General features: G+C 52.8%; 2 protein-coding genes across 5 annotated transcripts in view; both read left to right on the top strand.

The window, feature by feature from the left end:
• Positions 1-10,051, top strand: part of LOC136566045 (microtubule-actin cross-linking factor 1-like) — a 141,660-nt gene extending 131,609 nt beyond the window's left edge. For 3 of the 4 annotated variants that reach the window (XM_066564996.1, XM_066564992.1, XM_066564993.1), the window contains 8 exons: positions 64-218; positions 454-528; positions 1,228-1,245; positions 3,148-3,265; positions 4,556-4,767; positions 5,274-5,384; positions 7,067-7,190; positions 8,363-10,051. In XM_066564996.1, coding sequence (XP_066421093.1) covers positions 64-218; positions 454-528; positions 1,228-1,245; positions 3,148-3,265; positions 4,556-4,767; positions 5,274-5,384; positions 7,067-7,190; positions 8,363-8,619 — 1,070 coding nt within the window. In that variant the 3' untranslated portion in view covers positions 8,620-10,051. The remainder of the gene's footprint in view (positions 1-63; positions 219-453; positions 529-1,227; positions 1,246-3,147; positions 3,266-4,555; positions 4,768-5,273; positions 5,385-7,066; positions 7,191-8,362) is intronic. The other variant, XM_066564994.1, reaches the window with a different exon arrangement.
• A 1,429-nt stretch (positions 10,052-11,480) lies between these two features.
• Positions 11,481-23,936, top strand: LOC136565898 (bone morphogenetic protein 8B-like). Its single transcript, XM_066564776.1, has 7 exons — positions 11,481-11,880; positions 17,961-18,153; positions 19,076-19,224; positions 19,773-19,967; positions 20,532-20,611; positions 20,925-21,035; positions 22,765-23,936. The coding sequence occupies exons 1-7, from the start codon at positions 11,481-11,483 to the stop codon at positions 22,912-22,914; spliced, it is 1,278 nt and encodes a 425-aa protein (XP_066420873.1). The 3' UTR covers positions 22,915-23,936.
• Positions 23,937-24,021: the final 85 nt, after the last annotated feature.

Raw genomic sequence — 24,021 nt, 5'->3', positions numbered from 1 at the left:
TGCTCCTGCATGCCTGTCCCTGACTGAGGAGCTCATCCTTCCCTCATTTCCTTCTCCTTCCAGAATTCCCCACCACCAAGCTGGAGATGACGGCGGTGGCCGATATCTTTGACCGTGATGGTGACGGCTACATCGACTACTACGAGTTTGTGGCTGCCCTCCATCCCAACAAGGACGCCTACAGACCCACCACTGATGCTGACAAGATCGAGGATGAGGTGAAGCACCAAAAAAAGGGGGTGCACAGCAGGTTTGGGGGTGGTTTCAGGCTGCAGGTTTGCAGTGGGGAAGAGAAAAATTCGATTAAAAGAAGATTTGGGTGGTGCTGAGCCAAGTTAATTGGTTGGAACTGAGAAGGAAAGGCTGCTTGGGGCTGTTTTATCAGAGCAGTGATTTGTGCTGGGGGAGGCTCCCAAAATCCTGGTTGCTCACCTCTCGTGTTGGTGGTGGCAGGTCACCAGGCAAGTGGCCCAGTGCAAGTGTGCCAAGAGATTCCAAGTGGAGCAGATCGGCGAGAACAAATACCGGGTAAGGCAGAGGGGGATGGAAACCCCCCCAAATCCTCCTCCCCCTTCCCACTGAGGGAGGGGGCATCACCCAGGGGGTGCCCAGCTTGGCACAGGGTGGGGACTTGGGGTGAGGCAGAGACCTTGTTCCCTGGCACTGGCAGAGGTGGCCGGGATGTGTTTTCCCAGCTCCATCCTTGGCCCCAGGGCGTTCCCTGAGCTGGGAGAACATAAAAGTGTCCCTGTTCTGGGGCAGGCAGCCCAGGGGCCCCATGAAATGCTGCATTCACTGGGCTGGAGCCGCCCTTGAAGTTTCCCTCCTGGATGAGTGTACCTTGTGCCTGTGTTTTTCTTAGCTCGCTCCCGAAGAAGGGAGAAGAATTTCCTGACAGAATCTCTTTGTAACCAGCTGCTGGTTGCGTTTCAAACCCTTCACCGAGGTGAAGTGGCGGCAGAATTCCCACTTTCCTGCCCCAGCCGGGTTTGGGGTTGATGTTCCAGCTGGGAGGAGCTGATCCCCCTCCAGCAGCACCGGCCCCAAGCTCCCAGAGCTTCTCCTTCCCCCCAGATAGCCCAAACCCCCCCGGATTTCTAACTCCTGCAGTTAACAGATTTCATGATTATTGCACTGTTAATCCCATAAATGTTTTTCTTGTTTTTTCTTTCCCCTCCTCTTCCTCTGGACTTTCCTCCCCTCTCCCCCTTCCCTCTCCCTCCATAGTTCTTCCTCGGCAATCAGGTACAGTTTACCTCGTGGTGCTGTCTCTCACCTCTGGAATTTTTTTAACCCCTGTGTGTTGTGATGCTGCTCTGTCCTGTGGTGCTGTGGGAGGATGTGATCTGGGAGCTCTGCTCAGCAGAGCCTGGTACAGAGGAGTGCCACCCCCAAAAATAAACAAGATTGGGCAGAAAAAAAAGAAAAATTTCAATGGAAAAAGCAGGATTTGGCAAAAATGCAGAGATTTTTCTCTCTGGGATCCTCCCCTGGATTTGTTGGGGTTGTTCATGGTGGTGAATTATGGTCACTGGATGTGTTCTCCTGTGGGGCAAAGCCAGCCCAGGGGGTACAACCTGCACCAGGCTCGGGGTGGGTTTGGACTGCAATCACCATGGAATGAGAGCACCGAGTAATCCTGTAGGACAGCTAAACCCTCATCCCTGCTACTCCCACTGAGTAACTCCTCACTGGGGCACCCCTCCCAGAACCTGCATGTATCCTGAGAGTGTTGTGACCTGAAATGAGCCCAGCCTCCTTTTGAGCAGGGCTGGAGCACCCTGTGTCCCTCTGATGTCCCCACTGCCCCTGCCCAGATAAAAAAAAAAAAAGCTTCTTTTTCATATGCAGTGATGGTTCCCACCCAAAAAGATGCCCCAAAAGATGCCCAGAATGAAACAAACTTGGATGTTGGAAGTGGATGACTCCTGAGAGCTCTGGCTTTCATTTAGGCAGTGATTACAGAAATATCTTCAACAAAAACTGAAAAACAATGAGAATTGATTTGTCCCTGGGGTTGGCTCTTGAAGGGCACCTCCTGGGGAGCCTGGAGAGAGGGAAAAAGTTTCCCTGCTCCCTTTCCTGCCTGTGAGCACAGTGGCAGCTCTTTAACTGAGACAAGGACAGCTTGGTAGGACCCTCGAGCAGGGAGATCCACCAATGGTCCAGGTCCCCTATCCCCGTGGGTCAGAGATGTCACCTCCTGCCCTGACCCGTCCCAGACACTTTGCATTCTCTGTTTTCATTGAATCTCTAATTTTACGTCTCCACCCACAGAAAATGTTCCTGTTTGGGATTTTTTTCCCCCTTTTTTTAATCATTCTGGAGAGGGTCTTGCCTCCAAAACCTGGTTCTCCTGTCTTCTCATCCCAGCAGGTGCTCTGCAGACCTGGATGCAGAGCTGCCACATCCAAGCCAGGCTCTCCATGTCCCTCCCAGGTCTGGCAGACACCCAGGAGCCTGGGCTTGGGTGTCCAGGAGATTTAGGGGAGCTTTATAAACACATGCTGTTGATCTGGGGTGCACTTTTTTTGATATCACAGGCATTTCAAACCACTAATGAACATCGCAATCACTAATCAGCATTGCTGGGGACTCCTGCCTGGATTCCCATCACTCTGCACTCATCCAAACATCCTCACTGGGCCATTGCTGCAGCAGGGGCTTTGTGGCTGGTGGGGTCAAGTCTGAGGCTCAGGGGAATCCCTGGATTTCAGACTTGGTTGGTGGTGATCAGAGGTGTCTGGCTCGGCTTGTCCTGCTGAATCAGCCGGCTCCTTCCCACGTGGGCTGCACCAGGAGGGTCAGGGCATTGCCAGCCTCTATTTCCTTCACACAAAAAAAAAAAAACAAAGAGGAAAAAAACCTAGAATTCTGGTTGAGAAAACCCATCCAACCCCAAATTCTAAAATCTCCTTTAACAGCTTTAAAATTAAAGCATTTGGGTTGGTTGCATCATCTTCAAACCAAGCAGGAAAACTCCTCATCAGCTGGGGATTTACCTCTCACTTATTCCAGAAGAACCTGTCTGGAGAAGCCTTTAAACTGAGGAATAGGTGGCTGAAAGCCTTTGGTGCAGCCTGGGGAGGGAAGGGGCCGTGTGGCCCTGGCTGTTCCCCTTTCCCTGACCCTTTCCTTGCCCCACAGTTCGGCGATTCCCAGCAGCTGCGGCTGGTCCGGATCCTGAGGAGCACGGTCATGGTCCGTGTGGGAGGAGGATGGATGGCCCTGGATGAGTTTCTAGTGAAGAATGACCCGTGCAGAGGTAAGGCTTGATGCAGTCTGAGTCCTCCCACCCACGGAGGGGAGTTTGGATGCTGTGGCTGGGTCACCAGCGTGGGTCATTGTCCAGATGGGCAGGAGCTGGAAAAAACAGATCCAAAGCAAACCAAGAATTTGGAATCACCAGATTTGGTGATGCTGCAGCTAACCTGGCAGTGTTTATCCAGGCAAAGAGGGAAGGGCTGTGTTTTCCTTGGTTTTAAGACCTCAGCAAGTGGAACTGGGGTCACCTCCTCCCTAAAACCTGGAGGTTTGGCAGTGATCAGAGCCACTGGGCTGGACCAGAGCCATGCCCAGGGGGCAGAGCAGGATTAGCCAGGGGCTGGCCAGGACTGGAGCGTGTTTTGGAGAGTGCTCCGTGTTTCCCTGGGGTCTCTGGGGTGTTAATTGCTTCGGCTGTGTCTTGTTCAAGCTGCTGCATTCCGTGCTCCGGCTGCCCGACGGCTGTTGCTGAAAGCAGCATGATTTACAGCGAGCTGAGCTCCGGGGAGAGCCCTCAGGCTTTTCCTGCTCCTCCTCCGCCCTTCACGCTTTGCAGCAGATGTTCTGCAGCGCTGACATCGAGGTTGTTTCTGTCCCTTGCTTATCTCAGCGTGGTGCTTCCCTCCTGCCATTGCTTTCTCTGGCTCCGGAATTCCTCCGGTGTCCCGTAAGGCTCAGTGCATGCCCTCGCCCTCTGTTTGAGCACCCCTGAGCATGGAGCACTCTGGCACATGTCAGCTGAAGCCCACAGACCTTCTCCCTGCTTGGTTGCCCCCTTGCTTGTCAAAAGGAGACCCTCCAGCTCTTTGAGGCGTTTGGATGAAAGATTTTTGAGAAGTCGGTTTTCAGTGGCTGGTTGGAAAAGTTGGGAAGGTGGTTTTCTCTCCTCCCTCCCCGAAAAATGAGTGGAGGGCTGTGAGAGAGCAGAGTCTCTCTCAGATCCTCAAGAATCCCAACTCTTCAAAGCTGCTTTTGCTATTTTTAAGCCACGTTAAAGATCACACTGGCCGCTGTTGTGACATGGTGAGTTTAAAAGCCATCAGGATGCTTTTCCACAAGAGAGGAACTGAGCATCCTGTGTGAATTCCTGGCCCTGGGGCAGCTTTTAATCAGCCAGTTTCTCAAAGAGCTGATCCATGGTTTTAAGGCAGAGCAGGAGAACCTTGCTGCTCTCAGAGATGGGCTTGGGGAAATGCCCAAAGAAGCTGCTCCCAGCCCTGGAGCCTCCTGAGCCCTGATGAGGATGTTGAATCCCTCCAAAGCTGAGTTCTCCTTCCTCTCTCCCTTGCAGCACGGGGAAGGACCAACCTGGAGCTGCGGGAGAAGTTCATCCTGCCCGAGGGAGCCTCGCAGGGGATGACCCCGTTCCGGTCGCGGGGCCGCAGATCCAAACCCTCCTCCAGAGCAGCCTCCCCAACCAGATCCAGCTCCAGTGCCAGCCAGAGCAACCACAGCTGCGCCTCCATGCCCTCCTCTCCAGCCACCCCAGCCAGTGGAGCCAAGGTGGGAGCAGGGGGGACGTTTTCCCTTCCCTTTAGGGACTGGAAGTCTCCAAAACCCAGATGAGGAGCTGCAGGTGTAGGGAGGAGGAAGGTTGGGGGCTTGAGGAGGGCTCTGGAAGGTGCTCCTTGGTGTCCAGGTGGGATGGGGGTGGGATGCTGCAGGACAGATTTCCAGGTTTCCAGCCCTGCTGTGGCTCCACAGGAGGGTCCCCAGCGCTCGCCGTGCAGCTGAAGGCTCCTGGTGCCCGAGGCAGGGCTGTGGTGTCAGAAGGAAACCATCACCCCTCATCTCTCCTTCCCCACCATGTCATTATTTCATCACCTTTTGGGTTTTTTCCCTTTATTTTAATTTATGTAATTCCTGTTTGGTTCTCGCTCCATTTTAGTGCCGTTTCCCCCCCTCATTTTCCAGATACTCTCCCATTTCTCTTTTTTTTTTTTTTATTTCATTTTTTTACCACTCATCCCACCTCTCCCCCCCCTTTCCTTGGCTTTTCCATTTCACAGACTCCACACCACTTCTCCCGATGTTATGACAAACCCTGGTTGATAAACAGTAAAGCGAGCACCCCCCTGAGGGGAATCGATTATTCCGACTTCCAGCTCCCCAGCACTGAGGTAGAGTATGGTCTGCCAGCCCCCAGGAGCTGCTGGCAGGCTGGAGTGCCCCTGGCACGGAGCCATCCCACTGCCCTGCCTGCTCCTAACGCTTTCCTCCTGGTAGAGCAGCGCTTGTAGCACCGCTAACGCTCCGGCTGTTGGTTTTTCACGAGTCTCCAACTCGGATTAAAATTTAAGTATCAGCTTCAAAGTGAAGCACGACGCTTTCAATTCACCCTCACCTGCTTCCAAACAGTGCTAATCCTCTGGTGCTTTGAAAAATGTATTAATTTTCCGAGCTTTATTGGAAAGGGGCCGTGTTTGGCTTCCCAAAAATTGAAATCCAGCGGCCGAGTTGAGACTTGAAAATCAGCTACAGCGCATGCACCGTAAGCACACCCGCCTCAGTTTTATGGAGAGCTTGTGTTTATCACCGTGTTCAAGCACGTCTGGTGTGTCCAGCCACCGCCTTGATGCTCCCAGGAGGATGAATTTGGGCTGAGGCTTTGGTTTTCCTAAAGTTTTCGGCCTCCTCATGGACTTTTCCTGCCCTTGCCGAGTGGGTGATGAGAAGCACCGGGTAGGTCCCGGTGGTTCCCTATGTCTTGCTCAGCGGTGCTTCCATGTGGAAAATGGATTCATTTGATTCACCAGGAGGTCAGGAGCACTTCCCCAATTGCCCCAAATTGATGCTTGCTGCCTATTTTAAAATAGGATCAAGGATGAGAATCGAAATCTCTGATGATGACAGTGGCACCTCGAAAATCGCGTCTTAATGGATTTTGATTCCCTCAGCTGCCCCTCTCTCCCTGCAGCTCCAGTTTCATCACATTCCAACATTTCTGAGGTTCCCAAAAATCACAAAATTGCAGGGGATGGAGGAAAACCCCTCCAGCTGTGAGAAATGCCCTGTGGGATCTGTGCATCTCTCCAGGGATGCAGCACCCCTAAAACCCCAGGGCTGGGGACACCATAGGCAGGTACTTTCCTGCAGCTCTGCCCCAAACCCAGAGCTTTGGATGGTGAACTGGAACTGGAGCTGCCTTTTCCAGCTGGATCCAGGTGCCCTCGCCCTGCTGGCACCTTCCCCTTGGCTTCCTGCAGCAGCAGTGGGAGCAGAGTTGCCTGTTGTGCTGCTTCACCCCACACCAGCTGCACTTCCAACATCTTAAAGGTCGGGAAAGGCACCGTGCAAAGAGCTGAGCTGCTGTGGTTTGTGTCCCTGTCCATCACTTCTCCAATTTGGCTGCCTCTGGGCACTGGGAGCGGTGTGAACATCAGCACCAGGGTGTCCCTGCACCTCTGCCCACAATGGGTTGTGCTACTCAAGATCCCGAGTTGTACCTGACCTTCCAAAATGCTCCTGAGCTGCTTGGATGCTAAAATCCCTATTTTTCCCATATTCCACATTCCCTTTGTGGAGGCTTCCAGCCCGGCTGATGCTGCCTCTTAACAGCTTTACTCAGAATTTTCTTTTTCAGCCTGCAGCTCACAAACTGCCATTCCCCTCCAAATTCTCAGCATTTGGGCTTTTCCCTTTTATAAACCACTGAAACAGCAGCTTGTGCCTTCCCTGACCATTGAGATGGGGGTTCCTTAAATGCCCGGATTTTTGCTGAGGACCTGATCTGGGCTGTGACCTGGGCCTGCCAGGGTGCAGGTGACAGCTGAAGGATGTCCTGTGTGTGCTTCCTCCCAAGGTGACCCCCTCGGCTGGCAGCAAGCTGAAGCGCCCCACCTTCCACTCCAGCCGGACCTCCCTGGCTGGGGACACCAGTAACAGCTCCTCCCCAGTCTCAACAGGTGCCAAAACCACTCGGGCAGGTGAGTGAGGGGAAAAGATGGAAAAACTCCCCACCGGTGCACTGGAGGAAATACGGAATATTTGAGGGATGGGTGGTGGGGGAGGAGAGGCTGGCACAGCTCTGCAGCTTAGGGCATCAGGAGGAGCAAAACTTGGGGCATTGGGATGAACAGAACTTCAGGCATCAGGAGGAGCAAAACTTAGGGAGGGCATCAGGAGGAACAAATGGCATCAGGAGGAACAAAACTTAAAGCATCAAGAGGAGCAAATGGCATTGGGAGAAACAAAACTTAGGGAGGCATCAGGAGGAACAAATGGCATCAGGAGGAAGAGCAAGGGGCATCAGGGGGAACAAATCTTAGGGCATCAAGAGGAACAAAACTTAGGGCATCAGAAGGAACAAAGGGCATTGGGAGGAGCAAAACTTAAGGCATCAGGAGGAACAAACCTTAGGGCATCAAGAGGAAAAAAGGGCATCAGGAGGAACAAAAGGCATCAGGAGGAACAAAACTTAAAGCATCAAGAGGAGCAAATGGCACTGGGAGAAACAAAACTTAGGGAGGGCATCAGGAGGAACAAATGGCATCGGGAGAAATAAAATTTAGGGCATCAGGAGAAACAAAACTTAGGGCATCAGGGGGAACAAAACTTAAGGCACTGGGAGGATCAAAACTTAAGGCATCAGGAGGAACAAAGGGCATTGGGAAGAGCAAAACTTAGGGCATCAGGAGGAACAAAGGGCATCATTAGGAGCAAAAGGCATCGGGGGAGCAAAACTTAAGGATCGGGAGGAGCAAAAGGCATTGGGAGGAACAAAACTTAGGGCATCAGGACGATGGGCATTGGGGGGAACAAACCTTAGGGCATCAGTAGGAACTAAGAGCATCAGGAAGAGCAAAATTAGGGCATCAGGAGGAACAAAGGGCCTCGGGAGGAGCAAAACTTAAGGCATGGGGGAAGAAAACTTAGGGCATGTGGGACAAAAGGCGTGGAGAGGAGCAAAACTGAAGGCATCATAGGGAACAAAGGGCATCAGTAGGAACCAGAGGCAGCGGGAGGAACAAACCTTAGGGCATCAGGAGGAACAAAGGGCATCGGGGGAACAAACCTTAGGGCAGCGGGAGGAACAAACCTTAGGGCGTCAGGGGGAACAAGCCCTTCCTTGCCACAGCTCTGGGGGCTCTCCCTGCAGACCCCAAGAAGGCCGCCAGCCGTCCCACGAGCCGCGCCGGGAGCCGCACGGGGAGCAGGGCCAGCAGCCGGCGGGGCAGCGACGCCTCCGACTTCGACCTGCTGGAGACGCAGTCGGCCTGCTCGGACACCTCGGAGAGCAGCGCGGCCGGCGGGCAGGGCTCCCGCCGCGGCGCCGCCGCCAAGCCCTCCAAAATCCCCACCATGTCCAAGAAAACGCCCGCTGCCACCCCAAAAACTCCCGGCCCTAAGAGATAATACTGTACCCGCCACCCTCCCGAGGGAGAGGAAGGAGAAGCAAACAAACAAACAAACAAACAACAACAAAAAAACAAACGGGGAAAAAAAAAAAAAGCACCCAACCTGTGTCCAGTTTTTAACCCTACATTGGATGTATATTTATTCTAAATGGGAGAAACTATATTGTTAAAAGTGTAAAAGAAAAGTTGTGTTATGAAGCTGCCTTATTTGGTTTATTTCTTTTGGGGTTTTTTTTTTTTGTTTTTAGTTTTTTTTGGTTTTTTGGTTTTTTTTTTTCTTTTTTGTAAGTTACTATTTTCATGTGAATATTTATGTAGATAAAAAAAAAATTGCCTCTCGGTGACCCCTGTTTAGAGAGGGGCCTGGAAAACTGAAATGTGGGAGAGAAAGAAAAAAAAAATCAAGAAAAAGATTAAAAAAAAAAAGGAAGCAAAAAAAAAAAAGGTCAAGATGTGAAAGTGTAAAGAAAAACTAAAATATAAATAGGATTTCTGCGCGGTGCAGGGTGTGAACCTGCTTTATCTTTTAGGATTGTTTCCTAAATGCATCTTTATAAACTTAACTTGCTGTCTCAGCAAGGTAAATTATATTTAAAAGCAAAGACCTGAATCCTGCAGTGTTCAAGGAACTCTCTTTTTGTAAATCACAGATACCTCAACCAGAGAAACATGAGGTGAGGGGACTTGGGGCTTATGTTTCCATTTTTTTTAAAGCTATGTGGTTTTATCTGAAGAAAGCGGAGTTTGACTTTAATAAAATTTGCACACACTACAGCAAAGGCCGTGACAATTTTGCTGTCTTGAAAATACTGTCCTGACAACTTTGTTTTTAGAGAACAAACCGAGGGTGAAGGGTTTGGGGAGGGGTTTGAGGAGGGGCTTCACACTGGAGGATGCGGGGTAGGATTGCAGGTCTGGATCACTGGGATGCATCCCTTAGAGGTGGTGGGCCCTCCAAAATCAAGGAATCTTCTGGATTGATGGCTTAACCAGCCCGCCCCGAGGCGTTCCTTACACAATCACTGTTTTATCTGCATCTCTTTGTTTTCCTATTTATTATTTAACTGGTCATTCCACTTCCAGCCAGGCTGAGATTGATGTGAACTCTGCTCCTAGGAGAAATCTGGACTTACACGCACAGTTGCTTGTCCTTGAAATGAGTCTCACCAGCACACTCGCTGCAAGTCCTGTCTCGCTTTTGTACGCTCCTTTTTCTTTGTAATAAAATCCAACTTGACCAAGTGACCAGGAGACGAGGGCTCTGCACAGCTCCTGTATTTATTAAATATTGTTCCTCTCCGGCTCCGACCATGTTGCTGTGTGATTCTCTCAATTGGTTTCAAATTGAGGCAAAACCGAAGCTCTACCAATGAATTGTTTAAAAGAACCAGACACATTTTTGTATTAAAATTGCTTGCGGTAATAAACAATCTTGCCTCCTGCTTTATTCCCCAGTGTTAGCTTTGTCAGGATGAGCTGGAGCTGCTTATCCCGTCTGGGAAGGCAGTGGCTGTGGAAGGCAGGGGGTGACTGCACCCAGGTTTTCTTGTGGGATGGAGCAGGGAACCACCCAGCCCCAAAATTAAAGTGGTCCAGGTGGGTGGGTGGGGCTGGTGAGGTGTTCAGTGGGGTGGGGAAGTGGTTACCTGTGAGGGGAAGGGATGCAAGGGGGTGTCCAAGAGTTTGGGTGGCCTTGGGAGTGGATTCCCAGGTGGGTGAGTGTCCCCAGGTGTGAGTATTCATGGATTTGGGTGCCAGTGAGGGTGGGTACCCCTGGGTTTGGGTTCTCACAAGGGTCAGTATCCCCAGGTGTGTTTGTTCATGGATTTTGGTGCCAGTGATTTGGTTTCCCTCAAGGGTGAGTGTCCCCAGGTGTGAGTATTCATGGATTTGGGTGCCAGTGAGGGTGGGTACCCCTGGGTTTGGGTTCTCACAAGGGTCAGTATCCCCAGGTGTGTTTGTCCATGGATTTTGGTGCCAGTGATTTGGTTTCCCTCAAGGGTGAGTGTCCCCAGGTGTGTTTGTTCAGGAATTTGGGTGCCAGTGAGGGTGGGTGCCCCTGGGTTTGGTTGCCTACAAGGGGGAGCCTCCTTAGAGGTGGGTGCCCATGGGGTGAGCATCCCTAGGAATGGATCTCCATGCATTCGTGCACCCATTGAGCAGGAGCATCCCTAGGGATGGTTTTGGGTGTGAGTGGGGGTGGGAACCCAGTGCTTTGGGTGCCCCTGAGGAAAAGCATCCCCAGGGATGGATTCCCACGAATTTGGGTCTCCACGACTTTGGGTGCCCCTGAGGATAACCATGCCCAGGGATGGATTCCCATGAATTTGGGTCTCCACGACTTTGGGTGCCCCTGAGGATAACCATGCCCAGGGATGGATTCCCATGAATTTGGGTCTCCACGACTTTGGGTGCCCCTGAGGATAACCATGCCCAGGGATGGATTCCCATGAATTTGGGTCTCCACGACTTTGGGTGCCCATGAGGACAAGCATCCCCAGGGGTGGATTCCCATGAATTTGGGTCTCCACAGCTTTGGGTGCCCATGAGGACAAGCATCCCCAGGGGTGGATTCCCATGAATTTGGGTCTCCACAGCTTTGGGTGCCCATGAGGACAAGCATCCCCAGGGGTGGATTCCCATGAATTTGGGTCTCCACAGCTTTGAGCTCCTGCCGCTTCTCATGCCCAGCGATGCTCCCCGTGCCCCGCAGCCACCGGGCGGGGAGGGCCGGGGCGGTGCCGCTGCAGGGACCGTCCCTTTCCCTCTCCCCGCCGGGGCGGGCCGGGGCCGGAGCCGGGGCCGTGCCGGTGCCCGGGGCCGCTCCGCACCGGGCGGGCGGGGGGTCCCGGCGGTGCCATGGGGCGCGGGGGGCGGCGTGGGGCCGTGGCGCTGCTCTGGGTGGCGGCCGTGCTGTGCCAGCTGGGCAGCGGCAGCGTCCTCCGCCGCCGGCTCCACGCCGCCGGGGTCCCGCAGCGGCGGCTGAGCGGCGGCGAGCGGCGGGACGTGCAGCGGGAGATCCTGGCCGTGCTGGGGCTGCCCGGCCGGCCCCGGCCCCGCGCCCCCGCCCGCGCCCCCGCCGCCGCCGCGCCGCTCTTCATGCTCGATCTGTACCACGCCGTGGCCGGCGAGGAGGAGGAGGAGGAGGGTGAGGAAGCGGCGGTGTCGCGCCCGGTGCTCACCGGGCTCAGCACGCAGAGCCCCCCGCCCGGCAGCGTCGTGAGCCGGGCAGACACCGTGGTCAGCCTCGTTAATATGGGTGAGAACCGGCGCGGGGCACCGGGGGGTACCGGGGGGGTACCGGGATGTGCGGGGCACCGGGAGGACCGGAGCGCCCCGAGGGGCACCGGCGGTACCGGGATGTGCGGGCAGGATCCCGGCGGGTTTGGCTGGACCGGGGGCACCGGGACGATCGGAGCGCACCGAGATGATCCGGGTGGTTTAGGCTGGACCGGGGGGGACCGGGGCACACGGAGGGACTGGGGCGATCGAAGCAGACAGGAGGGGACGGGCAGGACCGGCGAGGAGGCGGCGGCAAAGCCGGGAAGGCACCGGGGGACACCGGGGGACAGCCCCGGCGGGACGGGCACGGGGCTGAGCTGACCCAACCCCAACTCCTGGTCCGTGACCGTGGCACCGGCAGCTCCGAGCATCCCTCGGAGTGGTTTCTCAGCCCTTGCTCAAATAAGGAACTTTTTTGCCCAAAGTTGAGCTCAGTAACGGGGGAGCGGCCGTGAGGGACACGGTGGCAGTGAGGGACACGAGTGTCGGCTGAAAGTGGCCGGGATGAATCCCAACTCCCCTTAAAAAGGGGAAATGGAGAAGGGGAACGTCCTGCAGCAAGAAGGAGCCGAGGGAGGCTCCTCCACGCCGCTGTCCCCGTTTCAGCGGGCACAAGGCGGGCAGCGAACGGGGCTCGGGGCAGGCGGGACAGCGGCTCTGGTGCCAGCAGCAGGGCGACCCTCGGTGGGACACCGAATCACGGCTCCAAATAAAATCCTCCAGGCTGCTAATTACTGCTGGAATCCCGTCCAGCTGGTTACCAGGCTCCAGCATCCCTCGTATTTCCAGGCAACAGAGCTGATCCCAGCATCAGCGGGGCCACAAAAACTCGGGGTGGGATAAATCCTCTCCCAGGGCTGAACCCAGTGGGATTTGCAGACCAGGAGTTCGGATAAGGAGCTTTTCCCTGTCCCTGCTCGTTGCTTTAAGGGATGTTCGGGTGCCCCAAGCAGAAAATCCCCCACAACCTCTGAGGATGGGGAGAATCCCTCCTTGGAGATGGGAGGCAGGGAGGGGGATCTGCAGCCTTGGCAGGAGGTTTAGGCGATGGAGGAGCTGTGGAGGTCTCTCCTGCTCATTCCTACGCCCCCCGGACCACGTGTGGGTGTGAGGAATCTCCCTGGGACAGAGCCACAGGTGCAGGCACCCAGAGCCCTGAGGGAACTGGTGGAGTTCCGCATCCTGGGAAAGCTGAGAGCGATGGAGACAAAAACTGAAGCGCCAAATCCCCTCGGCACTTGGGACAACACCCAGGCACCAAAAAGGGCTTTAAAATGGTCAGGTTTGGTGGTAACCAGGGTGGGATGCTCAGGGGAGCCTTTGGGAGGGATCACTGCAGGTACAGGGGCACTGCTGCCCTTCCCAGTGCTCCTGGAGTAGCCAGGAGAGTTGTGGAGCACAGCTCCAGCCTTCCATTTGAATGGCTTTGATTTCTGCGGCTTCCTCAGCCCCTTCATGTTAATTAAATAAGTTTTTTTTTTTGTGGGAGAAGGCCAGCTCTCATTTACATGCATAATTAGCTGCACAATTATCCCGATGGGGACATGCAAATGGGGCAAAGTCTGTGCCCCATTGGGCACTTGGACCTCTTTGGACCTGTGTGAGCCGGTCCCGAGGCACTCCTTGTTCCTGGGAAGGGGGAGTGACAAAAATCCCACAACGCGGCCCGGTCTGGGGACAGGGGCAGCCCCAGCTGCGTCCCGGGCCGGTGGATCCGCCCATGCCACCCTTTCTGCTCCTCCCGGAGCGGGGACGAAGCCCGGTCTGTGCTGTTTCTGCGCCCTCCCTGCAGCAGCCCGGCGGGGTTTGGGGTTTTTAAGCCCGGGGTGAGGATGGGCTTTGGGATTTCTCCTCAGCTGTGGGCCGTGGATACGGGCAGGGTGTGATTGTGGAGCGGGGAGATGTGGGGCGGGAAGGGGGTGAGGGCTCCCAGCGTTCCTGAGCCCCCAGGGCACCACAGCGCACACATTCCCCTTTCCCTGCTGGCTCCCGATTTACTGGGAGGTGTCCCATGGCAAGGGGGTGGAATTAGATGATTTTAAAGTTCCTTCCAACCCAAAGGAGTCTGTGATTCCCCCGTGGCTGTTTCAGATGTGCCCACAGCCAAACATCCTGGAAAATCCAGGGAACACTGGAGAGGAACCCAAAAACAGCCACAGCACCCCAGGGCACCCCAAGTGTGGGGTGGGAGCTCAGGGCAGCCTCTTTAATGGAATTTTAGGAGTTGGGAAGTGCTGCTCCACTCCACTTTGGAAGTTCACCTCTCACTGCCATCACCCCACACAATTACCACTGCAACCCAGCTGCTGTCGGGATTTTCCCAGCCCTGGCTCCATTTTGCAGCCGTTGGAGCCTCCTCTCCTGGGAGCATCCTGTGCAGAGGTGTCGGTGCCCTCCATGGACCCTCTGCGTGCATTTTAATGGGAAAAACTTCCCAGATAAATCCTGGGATCCACCTGGGACAGGGCGCTCCTGGCTGAGCTCTGTGTCCTGCAGCTCCCGCTGCTCATCCCAGGAGGATGGAGGAAGCAAAGTGGGAGTCTGGATGTGTTGGGACAGCTCCTAAATCCCTCCCCACTTCAGAAAGCCTCCAGAGCTTATTTTTTTCCCCTGCTTGCTAGGAAAGGACAGCATCTTCCCTGCATCTCCTTTAAACCTATTTTAGGATGCAGGGCACTTGATGTGGTTGAATATCCTGGCATTTCCTTTTAATTTGGTGTCCAAAATGATCGTGGGGACCCATGGGGAGAAGCCAGGCCTGGTAATTACGACTGAAGCACGGTTTGTAGAAGTTTATAGAAGCAAAAACGTGCAGCTAAGAATAACCTGGGGAGCAGGAGGAAGGGTTGGGACCTGGGAAGAGATCTGGGAATGCTCAGGGACTGGGAGACACCAGGAGGCTCAGCTGAGATGGAGCTGGGCATCCCCTGCCAGGGGAGCAGCCCAAAGGCTGTTTATATTCGTTTATAATAATTTTAATATTATTTTTGGGGGTGATAGGAGCACAGCAGGGCACTCAGCTTTGGGGGGAAGGTGCAGCAGCTCCTGGGGATGATGCCAAAGGAAGGGGAAAGGAGAGCAAAGCTCCTGGGTTGGGCTTTTTTTGTGCCTCTCCTCTGCAATCCAGATCATCCACCCACAGATAATTGAGGGTTGGTGGTGTGGCTGAGTCAACCCGGAGCAGGGGCAGGTTCCCAGGCACCCTGGGCTCCCCAAAGCACCCGGGGGGGCACCTCCAGCGCACCCCCAGCAGCATCTGAGCACCCACAGCTCTGCTGGGTGCTCAGGGGGGACTGCAGGGCTCTCATTTCACAGCAATTTTGATTTTAGGAGCGAGCACGGGGAGGTTGAGGCTGCTCCGAAAACTCCAAACTGCTCCAAACTCGTGTTTGGGGTGCTCCAAGCTGCTGCTTGTGCACCAGTGGTGGCACAGAAGGCGAAGATTCTCTCTCAGTCCTCCCCCTCCAAAGGGGTTCCCTTTTTTCCTCTCTGAAGCAGCAGAGAATTCAGGGATTCCTCCCAGGATTCCATCCCAGACAGATCCAGCTTATTGGTTCCTCAAAGGGCTCAGCTAATTGCAGCTCATCTGATTTTTGCATTTCTCCTGCTGTCAAGGTGTCCCTGGGCTCCCCTCCCACCGAATCCCCTCCTCTGCCTTCACCCCTGGACCCCTCCCTCCATCACCTCCACAGCAACAGGAAATTTTCATTTAAAAAAAAATTTTAGCAGAGGCTTTCACTCTTCTCTAGGGACAAAAATCACCTTTTTGGCTTTTTTATGTGGTGTGGGGTCTCTGTGACCTCTGTGGCTCTGACAAAAAACCCTTCTGCACATCCCTGGCTGAGGGTCCAGCTGCAGCCAAAGATTTTGGAGCAAAGTGACCAAAAACACACAAGGGGACCCCTGGAGAGTCCCCTGGACTGGTGTGGGACACTCACATCAGGGGGATTATCAGTGCTAAAAAACCAGAGGTGACTCCTCTACTCACATTCTGGGGGGAATTGAAGGATTTTTGTGAGCACCACGAGGCCTCGGCAGCTTTGGCAGCACCAAAAATCCAGGGGAGTAAAACCACCCCAGGACGGGGTGGTGGAAGAAATGGGAAAGAGGGAAGAGCCTGAGGGACTGCAGAGGGTTTGGGGGGGCTCCGTGTCCCCCCCCGAGGGGGACAGGGGCTGGGTCAGGTGCCCACAGCATCCTCCGGCCCAGCTGGCAGCCACCAGCAGGGCAGGAAGCGCTCTCCGCATCCGCCCTGCCCCGCGCTCTTTTTATAACACGGCTTGTGGTGAGGCCGGGAGCTGCAGGGAATGTGGGATTTGAAAAACAAAACAAAACGAAACGAAAAAAAAAAAAAAAAGAAAAAAGGAAAAAAAAGGGGCAAAAAAAAAAAAAAAAGGGAAGAAAAAATAAGAAGGAAAAAAAAAACTTGTGGGTATGTAAGTAAAATCTCGGGGTTGGGTTTGGAGGGATGCACTGCTCCATCCAATATATATATAAAATAAACAAAATAATATATATTTATATAAAATATAATTTTAAATATATAGATTATATATAAATATATGAATATACAAATATATAAATAATATAAATATATACTATATTTATTATATATAATTATATTATTTATATATTTGTATATTTATATACAAATATATAAATATATAAAATTATATATAATGTATATATAATTATATATATAATATATTTATTTATATATTTTTATAATTTATAAATTTTTAAAAATTATATTTAAATTAAAATTATTTTTAAATTAAATTTTTAATTATAATTTATATAATATATAATATATAAATATATATTATAATTCATATATATATACATATATATATTATATATATATATATATTTATATATATGGGAATGGCAAGCTTATGGTGGACTAAATTTGGAACATTTCCCCCCTGGAATTGGTTAAAAAATGCATTTTAAATGTTTATTTTTGATTTAGTTTTAGTTTTAAAAGTAAGCACCAGATTTACGTTTGCGCCCAAAGCAGGAGAAGCTTTAGTCACATAAAATATGATTCAATCATAAACTTTATATATTTATATAATATATATATATGGGAATGGCAAGCTTATGGTGGATTAAATTTGGAATATTTCCCCCCTGGAATTGGTTAAAAATGGATTTACATGTTTATTTTTTTATTTAGTTAATTATTTGGTTTTAGATTTAAAAGTAAGTGCCAGGTTACGTTGTTTTTGAGCCTGAAGCAGGAGAAGCTTTAGTCACATTGAATCATATTTAATAATAAACTTTAATTACACTCAGACCAGGAAGATTGGGGTATTTTTAAAGAACAATTTGAAGCAAATAATTGCACATTAGCAAAACTGTGGGGGTTGCATTACCATAGAGAAAGGAAGGTTTATTCTTTATGGACGAACAAAATAAAATCAGATTTTTCCTATCCCAGTGTGATGGAGAAATGAGGTGTTTGCAGGAAAAAGTGAGGGTTTTTTTTACAGAAGAGTGACCTGATAATCCCTCCCAACTCCCCAAAAACACACAGGATAAAAATTTTTATTTGTGGCTAAGTTTTTGCTTGTAGACAAATCTTTGCTTGTGGACCTGTGATATCCAGTGATGGCCCTGATGAGCCCTGGGCTTGTCTGCTGCAAGAAAAGTTTGGAAAACCCCAATTTTTGCTCCAGATGGCCCTGCTGAGCCACAAAATCTCAACATTTTGAACGTGTTTTTCACCTTTTGGTGAAGCAGCTCCTAAAGCCTGTCACATTCCCTGTGCTCCTCCCATAGCCAGCCTTTGCGTTTTAATTTTAATTTATTTTTATTTTAATTAATAATAAAGGAAGAGGGCTGGGAGGGAAAGCTGGTGGGTTTGCATCAAAATAAATTGCAGAAATAGGGGAGGCTGATCCAGATCCAAACCCTCAGGGGACGGGAGATTCCAACCAAGGGCGAGCGGCTCAAAACCCGTGGGTTTATCCCCAAAATCCACTTGGTGGGGCTCAGTGGGGAGGTTCCAGGCTTGGCTCAGCCATCCCTGAGCCCTTTTTGTTTTCTCCTCAGTGGAGCAGGACCGGGATCTTTTGTCACCCAAGCCCTACTGGAAGGAGTTCAGGTTCGACCTGACCCAGGTGCCGGTAGGAGAGGCCGTGACGGCCGCCGAGTTCCGCATCTACAAATCCCGGGGCGTCCCCAGGCACGGCAACAGCAGCCTCCACGTCAGCATCTACGAGGTGGCTGCCCAGCATTCCAACAGGTCAGGGGCTGGGAAAGGCAGGGGTGGCAGGAAAGGGGGTGGGAATGAGGATGAGGAGGGTGGGAGTGGGGATGGAGGTGGGGGGAGTGGGGATGGTGTGGAGAAAATGGTGTGGGGTGATGGGGATGGGAATGGGGGTGAGGATGAAGGTGGGAATGAAGGAGATTGGAAGGGAATGAAGATGATGGGAATGGGGGTGAGGATGAAGGTGATGGGGGTGGGAATGAAGAGGATGGGAGGACAATGGGGATAGGAGTGGAGATGATGGGAATGGGGGTGAGGATGGAGGTGATGGGGGTGGAAAAGGGTGTGGGAATGAAGGAGATGGGAAGGGAACAAGGATGGGGTGAAGATAATAGGAATGGGGGTGAGGATGAAGGTGATGGGGATGATGGGAATGGGAGTGGGAATGAAAATGTGAGTGGGTAAGGGAATGAACAAGATGGGAGTGGGAATGGAAACAAGGTTAATGGGGATGGTGATAGGTACAGGAATGAAAATGGGAATGGGGATGAAGATGATGGGAATGGGCGTGGGTACAGGAATGAAGATGGGAATGGGAATGCAAATGAAGGCAATGGGAATGGTGCTGAAGAAGAGGGGAGTGGGGTGGTGGGGATGGGAACTGGGATGAAGATGGAGGCAGGAATGGGGAGCAGCCCCAGGCTGTCCCTCCCCACCCCACCCGCAGCGGCCCCGCCGTGTCCGGCGGCTCCCACACCTTCCCCAGGGCAGTGCCACGCCCTGGCATCCCCACCTGGCCAGGGAGGGAGCTTTTCCCAGGACACCCCCGTGGTGTCCAGCACCCAGGAGCTGGGATCTGCCCAGACACAGCTCTCAGGAGTCATCCCCATTCATTACCCCTCCTGCTGCAGCCCTTCGGGGGCTGTTACTCACCCGCTCCTTTCCCCTGTTCCTGCAGGGAATCTGACCTGTTCCTGCTGGATGTGCAGGACCTGTGTGCTGGGACTGAGGGCTGGCTGGTGTTTGATGTCACAGCTGCCAGCAACCACTGGTCAGTGGAGCAGAAATACACCCTGGGGCTGCGGCTCTATGTGGAGACAGATGATGGTGAGCCTGCCCGACCTCCCTGCAGAGTTTGGGGACAAATTCCCAGGAACTGGAGCCCTCTCAGTGCTGTGGATGTGCTGGGGGGGGGTTGATCTCAGTGCAATTTTAAATTTCCAGCTCTGATGGGTGCCAGCAGTCTGGGTTTGCAGGTTCTGATGGCGTGGACTGTAATTAACCTCATTAATAGTTAATGAACTCCTTACCTGGAGGCATCCTCTGTGTGTGGGGCAGAGGATTAACCCTCTTTTCCCCACGGGATTAAATCTGCTCCAGCAGTGCCTTTTCCAGGTGGGAAGGCACACAGAGAGCAGCTCCTCTTCCATGGGAGGAGGAATCACAGCCCCATCCATTCCTTGGGGTGAAGGACAAAACCCCTTTTAACCCCTGAACAGCCCCGTGTCACCATTTCATGCTGGAACAGGAGGCTCCAACCCCTTGGCATGCCAAAACCACATCTCCTGCTGCAGATTTCCCCTATTTCTCATCTCTGCTTTAACCAAACGAGTTCCATTTGAGGCCAAACCCCAAAGATGGTCCTGTCCCCGCAGGGCACAGCGTGGATCCGGGCTCAGCCGGGCTCCTGGGGCGAAGGGGACCCCGCTCCAAGCAGCCCTTCATGGTGACATTTTTCCGGGCCAGCCCCAGCCCCTCCCGTGTCACACGAGCAGCCAAACCCCAGAGGAGGCGACAGCACAAGAAATCCAACGACCTCCCCCACCCCAACAAGCTCCCAGGAATTTTTGGTGAGGTGTTTTCTGCTGCAGGAGGAGGAGGAGGAGGAGGGATGCCCCTGTGGAAAACACGAGGCTCTGCTTGTCAGCACCTTGAAGTCCCAATATTTTTGGCCCAAGGGAAACAGAGCGAAAAGTTCTGAGGTTTTAGGATTGGAGGTTTTTGAAGTATGGGAGGTGCAGAGAGGGTTTGGGTTGGATGCCCTCAAGGAAATGGTGTTTTGTGAGCGTGTCAGGATTACTGAATATTGGAATTTTTGCCTCATTGCCCTTGGCTTTGGAGCCTTGGGAAGGTGTCACAGCTCCAGAAAGCTCAGGCAGGAGGGGAGCAGGAAGGCCTGAGTTTGGGAAACCCTCAAAGTGAGCAAAGCTGGGGTTTAGCCCTTCCAAGGCTGAATTCCTTTATCCCAATATTGGAATATCAATTTATAGGCCAGTCTGGAGCTGCTTTTCCCTTTGTGCAGCAGCAAAGGCTCCTCTCCTTTGGCTCTCCCGGGCTAATCCCAGTCCCAGGGGCTGAATCCCACCTCTGAGGGGGAATTCCAGGGCTGAAATCCCTGTCCCCTTTTCCCACAGATGATGTCCACCCCACGGATGGGCGGCAGGTCTGCCGGCGCCACGAGCTCTACGTCAGCTTCCAGGACCTTGGCTGGCTGGTACTTGTCTGCTGGGAGAAGTAAATGACAAAAAAAAACAAACCCAAAAAACTCCCCATCATTCCATTTCCCCATCCTGGGCTCCCTCCCAGGCTGGATTCTCCTGCCCATGAAACCATCCCAGGAGCTGGGAAGGCAAACAGGAACGGCCACAACCCCAAACCCCACCGGCGACCCCGAACAAACTCATGGCTGATCCAAAAATCCAAAATAAACCCTTGCTGAGCTGTTTATGCAGGTGGGGAATGGACGAGGGGGCACAGAAGGGTGAAGCCCTCCATGTAATCCTTTTTTTTTTTGGTTATTTTTGCAGGACTGGGTGATTGCTCCACAGGGATACTCAGCCTACTACTGTGAGGGGGAGTGTGCATTCCCCCTGGACTCCTGCATGAACGCCACCAACCACGCCATCCTGCAGTCCCTGGTCAGTGCAGCCCACCAGGGCAGCCCTGGGGGGACTTCCAGGCTCCTGGGGAGCACTCAGGTCCTGAGGAAGAGCTGGGATTTTGGGAAGAGCAAGGCTGGGCTTGAGGGCGTTCAGCTGGGAGGGCGCAGTTGGGCTCCTGATTGAAATAAAGAGTTCGTGGGTGCATGCACATCTGGGTGGGTGCATGCACATCTGGGTGGGTGCTCGCACATCTAGGTGGGTTCATGCACATCTGGGTGGGTGCTCACACATCTGGGTGGGTGCTCGCACATCTGGGTGGGTTCATGCACATCTGGGTGGGTTCGTGCCCATCTGGGTAAATGCTCACACATCTGGGTGGCTGCCCACGGGCTGGCCCCCACCACAGGCTGTGACAGGAGGTTCCAATATGGAATTTCAAGGCATTTGTGGACAGACCCAGAGTGAGGGCACAGAGCTCTGTCCCTCATCCTCAACCAGAAGCAGAATTTTGTCATCCCAGATCCCCCTCACCTCTTAATTTTCTGACACCATCCTGCTCCAGTTTCGCAGCAGCTGGGGCAAAACTGATGGTTTCTGGCAGATTAATGATTCCTCTCCCCTGGCAGCGAGCTGGGGAGCAGAGACAAGCCCAGGGCACACCAGAGCCCCCCAAAAAACTCTCAGTGTCATCCCTGCATCCTCCTCTCCAGCTGTTCCTGAGGGTTTACCCACAACCCCAGCACCCAAACATTGGGCTCAGCATATTCCCAGCAAGAAAAGCTTTAATGCCTTGGGTTTGTTTTTTTTCCCAAACCCACCCCACATCCCAGCCAGAGCTTTAATTTCTGGAATTTCCTGCCCTGTGAGTGTTTTGGTTTCCCAATGGCAGAGCCACCCCGGCTCCGGTGCTCGTGGTTAATTACAGGGAGCGCCGAGCCCTCGGCCCAGCCTTTGAAGGTGTCGCCTGGCTGGGTTTAATTTTGACATTAACAAAACTTCCAGGGGCTGGGAACCATCCAGGGAGGGGCTCTTTTCACCCCCCCTACGCCCACCCATCACCCCCAAACCCAGCGCTGTTCCCAAAACGGAGCTGCTGGGGCAGGATGTGAATCACCTGGATCCAGCCCTTCTGGGAAGAGCCAGGGCAAAGGCGGCTGTGGAGCCGTGCCAGCCCCAGCCTGAGCTGCAAATAGCAGGGTTGGACAGCAAAAACACCGGACTTCCGAGCTGGGAGAGCTCGGCTGCCCCTGCTGTAAATGAATCGCACATGTCGGGGCAGCCACCGGGGCTCCCGTGTCCTGCCAGACTCCCCCAGCCCCTGCCCTGCAGGGAAAATCCGGGATAACGCCTGGCCCCAGCAGGGAAAAACCATCCCCGAGTGCAGTCCTGCTCACAGAGGTGTTGTGGAGTTTAGGGTTTAAGTTTGGGGGGGAGAATCTCTGTTGGAGCAACACCCAGCGCCCCCCGTCCACCCCAGAGCCTGACCCGCGCTGCGCTGATTTATGGGTTTGGTGTTTTTTTATTCATTTGTCTATTTTTGTGAGAAAAAGGGCCCTGAAATCCCAAATTAATGAAGGGGCTGCCTGGCCCACGCAGTGCCATGAGCCCTGATCCAATATAAACCGCAGCAGGGACTGCCTGGAGTTTAGAACAAATATTTTTGCAAAAAGATGGAAATAATCCCCCCATTCACCCGGGGTTTTTTGGTTGGGTTGTTGCCTGGAGCCACGTTTGCTGGCTCTGACGGGCTCCATCCATCCCCCAGGTCCACCTGATGAAGCCTGAGGCCGTGCCCAAGGCGTGCTGTGCCCCCACCAAGCTCAGTGCCACCTCTGTCCTCTACTACGACAGCAACAACAACGTCATCCTCAAAAAGCACCGGAACATGGTGGTGAAATCCTGCGGCTGCCACTGATGGACAGGTCCCTTTCCCACCCCTGAGTGTCCCATTCCCATCCCTGGATGCCCAATTCCCATCCCTGAGTGTCCCATTCCCATCCCTGGATGTCCCATCCCCACCCCTGAGTGTCCCATTCCCACTCCTGACTGTCCCATTCCCATCCCTGGATGCCCCATTCCCATCCTTGGATATCCCATTCCCGTCCCTGAGTGTCCCATTCCCGTCCCTGAGTGTCCCATTCCCATCCCTGGATGTCCCATCCCCACCCCTGAGTGTCCCATTCCCACTCCTGACTGTCCCATTCCCATCCCTGGATGCCCCATTCCCATCCTTGGATATCCCATTCCCGTCCCTGAGTGTCCCATTCCCGTCCCTGAGTGTCCCATTCCCATCCCTGGATGCCCCATTCCCACCTCTGAGTGTCCCATCCCCACTCCTGGGTGTCCCATTCCCACTCCTGGATGTCCCATTCCCACCCCTGAGTGTCCCCTCCCATTCCCTCCAGAGCAATGTGACCCTGGGTTTCTGCTGCATGCATGGAAGAGGAGCTTTGTGGGCTGCATCAGAGCAAAATCCTTTAATAATAATAATAATAACTAATAATAAAAGCCAAAAATAAACCCCTCCCACCCCTTTCTAGAAGTGGATGTAAATAATATAAAACTTCCTTTTTCTTATCCTGCTTGGTGACACACAGATATATACAAACACATATATATATATAGGAAAGAGAGGATTTTTGGCTGATTCTGTTTTATCTGTGACTGATGAGTTTTCCCTGTGCTGGAGGCAGTTTTTGGAGGGGGGAGGCAGCATCCAGGTTGCTCTGGGACTGAGCTGTTTCTAGCTGTGTATTTCTCCACTAACCCACCTCTACCCAAGTGCTTTTAATTCCCTTAATGAAAATATCATCAGCCAATTAAGTAGCTGGCTGACTAACCCCCTCCTGTTTACCCAAAGTTCACCAAACTCAGCCAGTTGGAAAAAAAGAATAAAATATCCATATTGAGCTACAGCACTGTTATAAAATAAACGCAAAGTTTGGAAAGTAAACACGGAGTTTCTCTTGCTCTTTGTTTTTTAATGTCACAGCACAACAGGGCTCTGTTCAGAGGGCCTTTT

Source organism: Molothrus aeneus, chromosome 23, assembly GCF_037042795.1.
Source record: "Molothrus aeneus isolate 106 chromosome 23, BPBGC_Maene_1.0, whole genome shotgun sequence".
Lineage (NCBI taxonomy): Eukaryota > Metazoa > Chordata > Aves > Passeriformes > Icteridae > Molothrus > Molothrus aeneus.
This window is presented reverse-complemented; position numbering and strand designations above follow the sequence as displayed.

Bases quoted from the DNA above. Each gene is read 5' to 3' on its own strand.
- LOC136565898 (XM_066564776.1), top strand. From the start codon at position 11,481: ATGGGGCGCGGGGGGCGGCGTGGGGCCGTGGCGCTGCTCTGGGTGGCG. The intron at 19,968-20,531 runs GTGAGGTGTTTT...CTTTTCCCACAG, and splicing joins CAAGCTCCCAGGAATTTTTG to ATGATGTCCACCCCACGGAT. The intron at 20,612-20,924 runs GTACTTGTCTGC...TTATTTTTGCAG, and splicing joins TCCAGGACCTTGGCTGGCTG to GACTGGGTGATTGCTCCACA.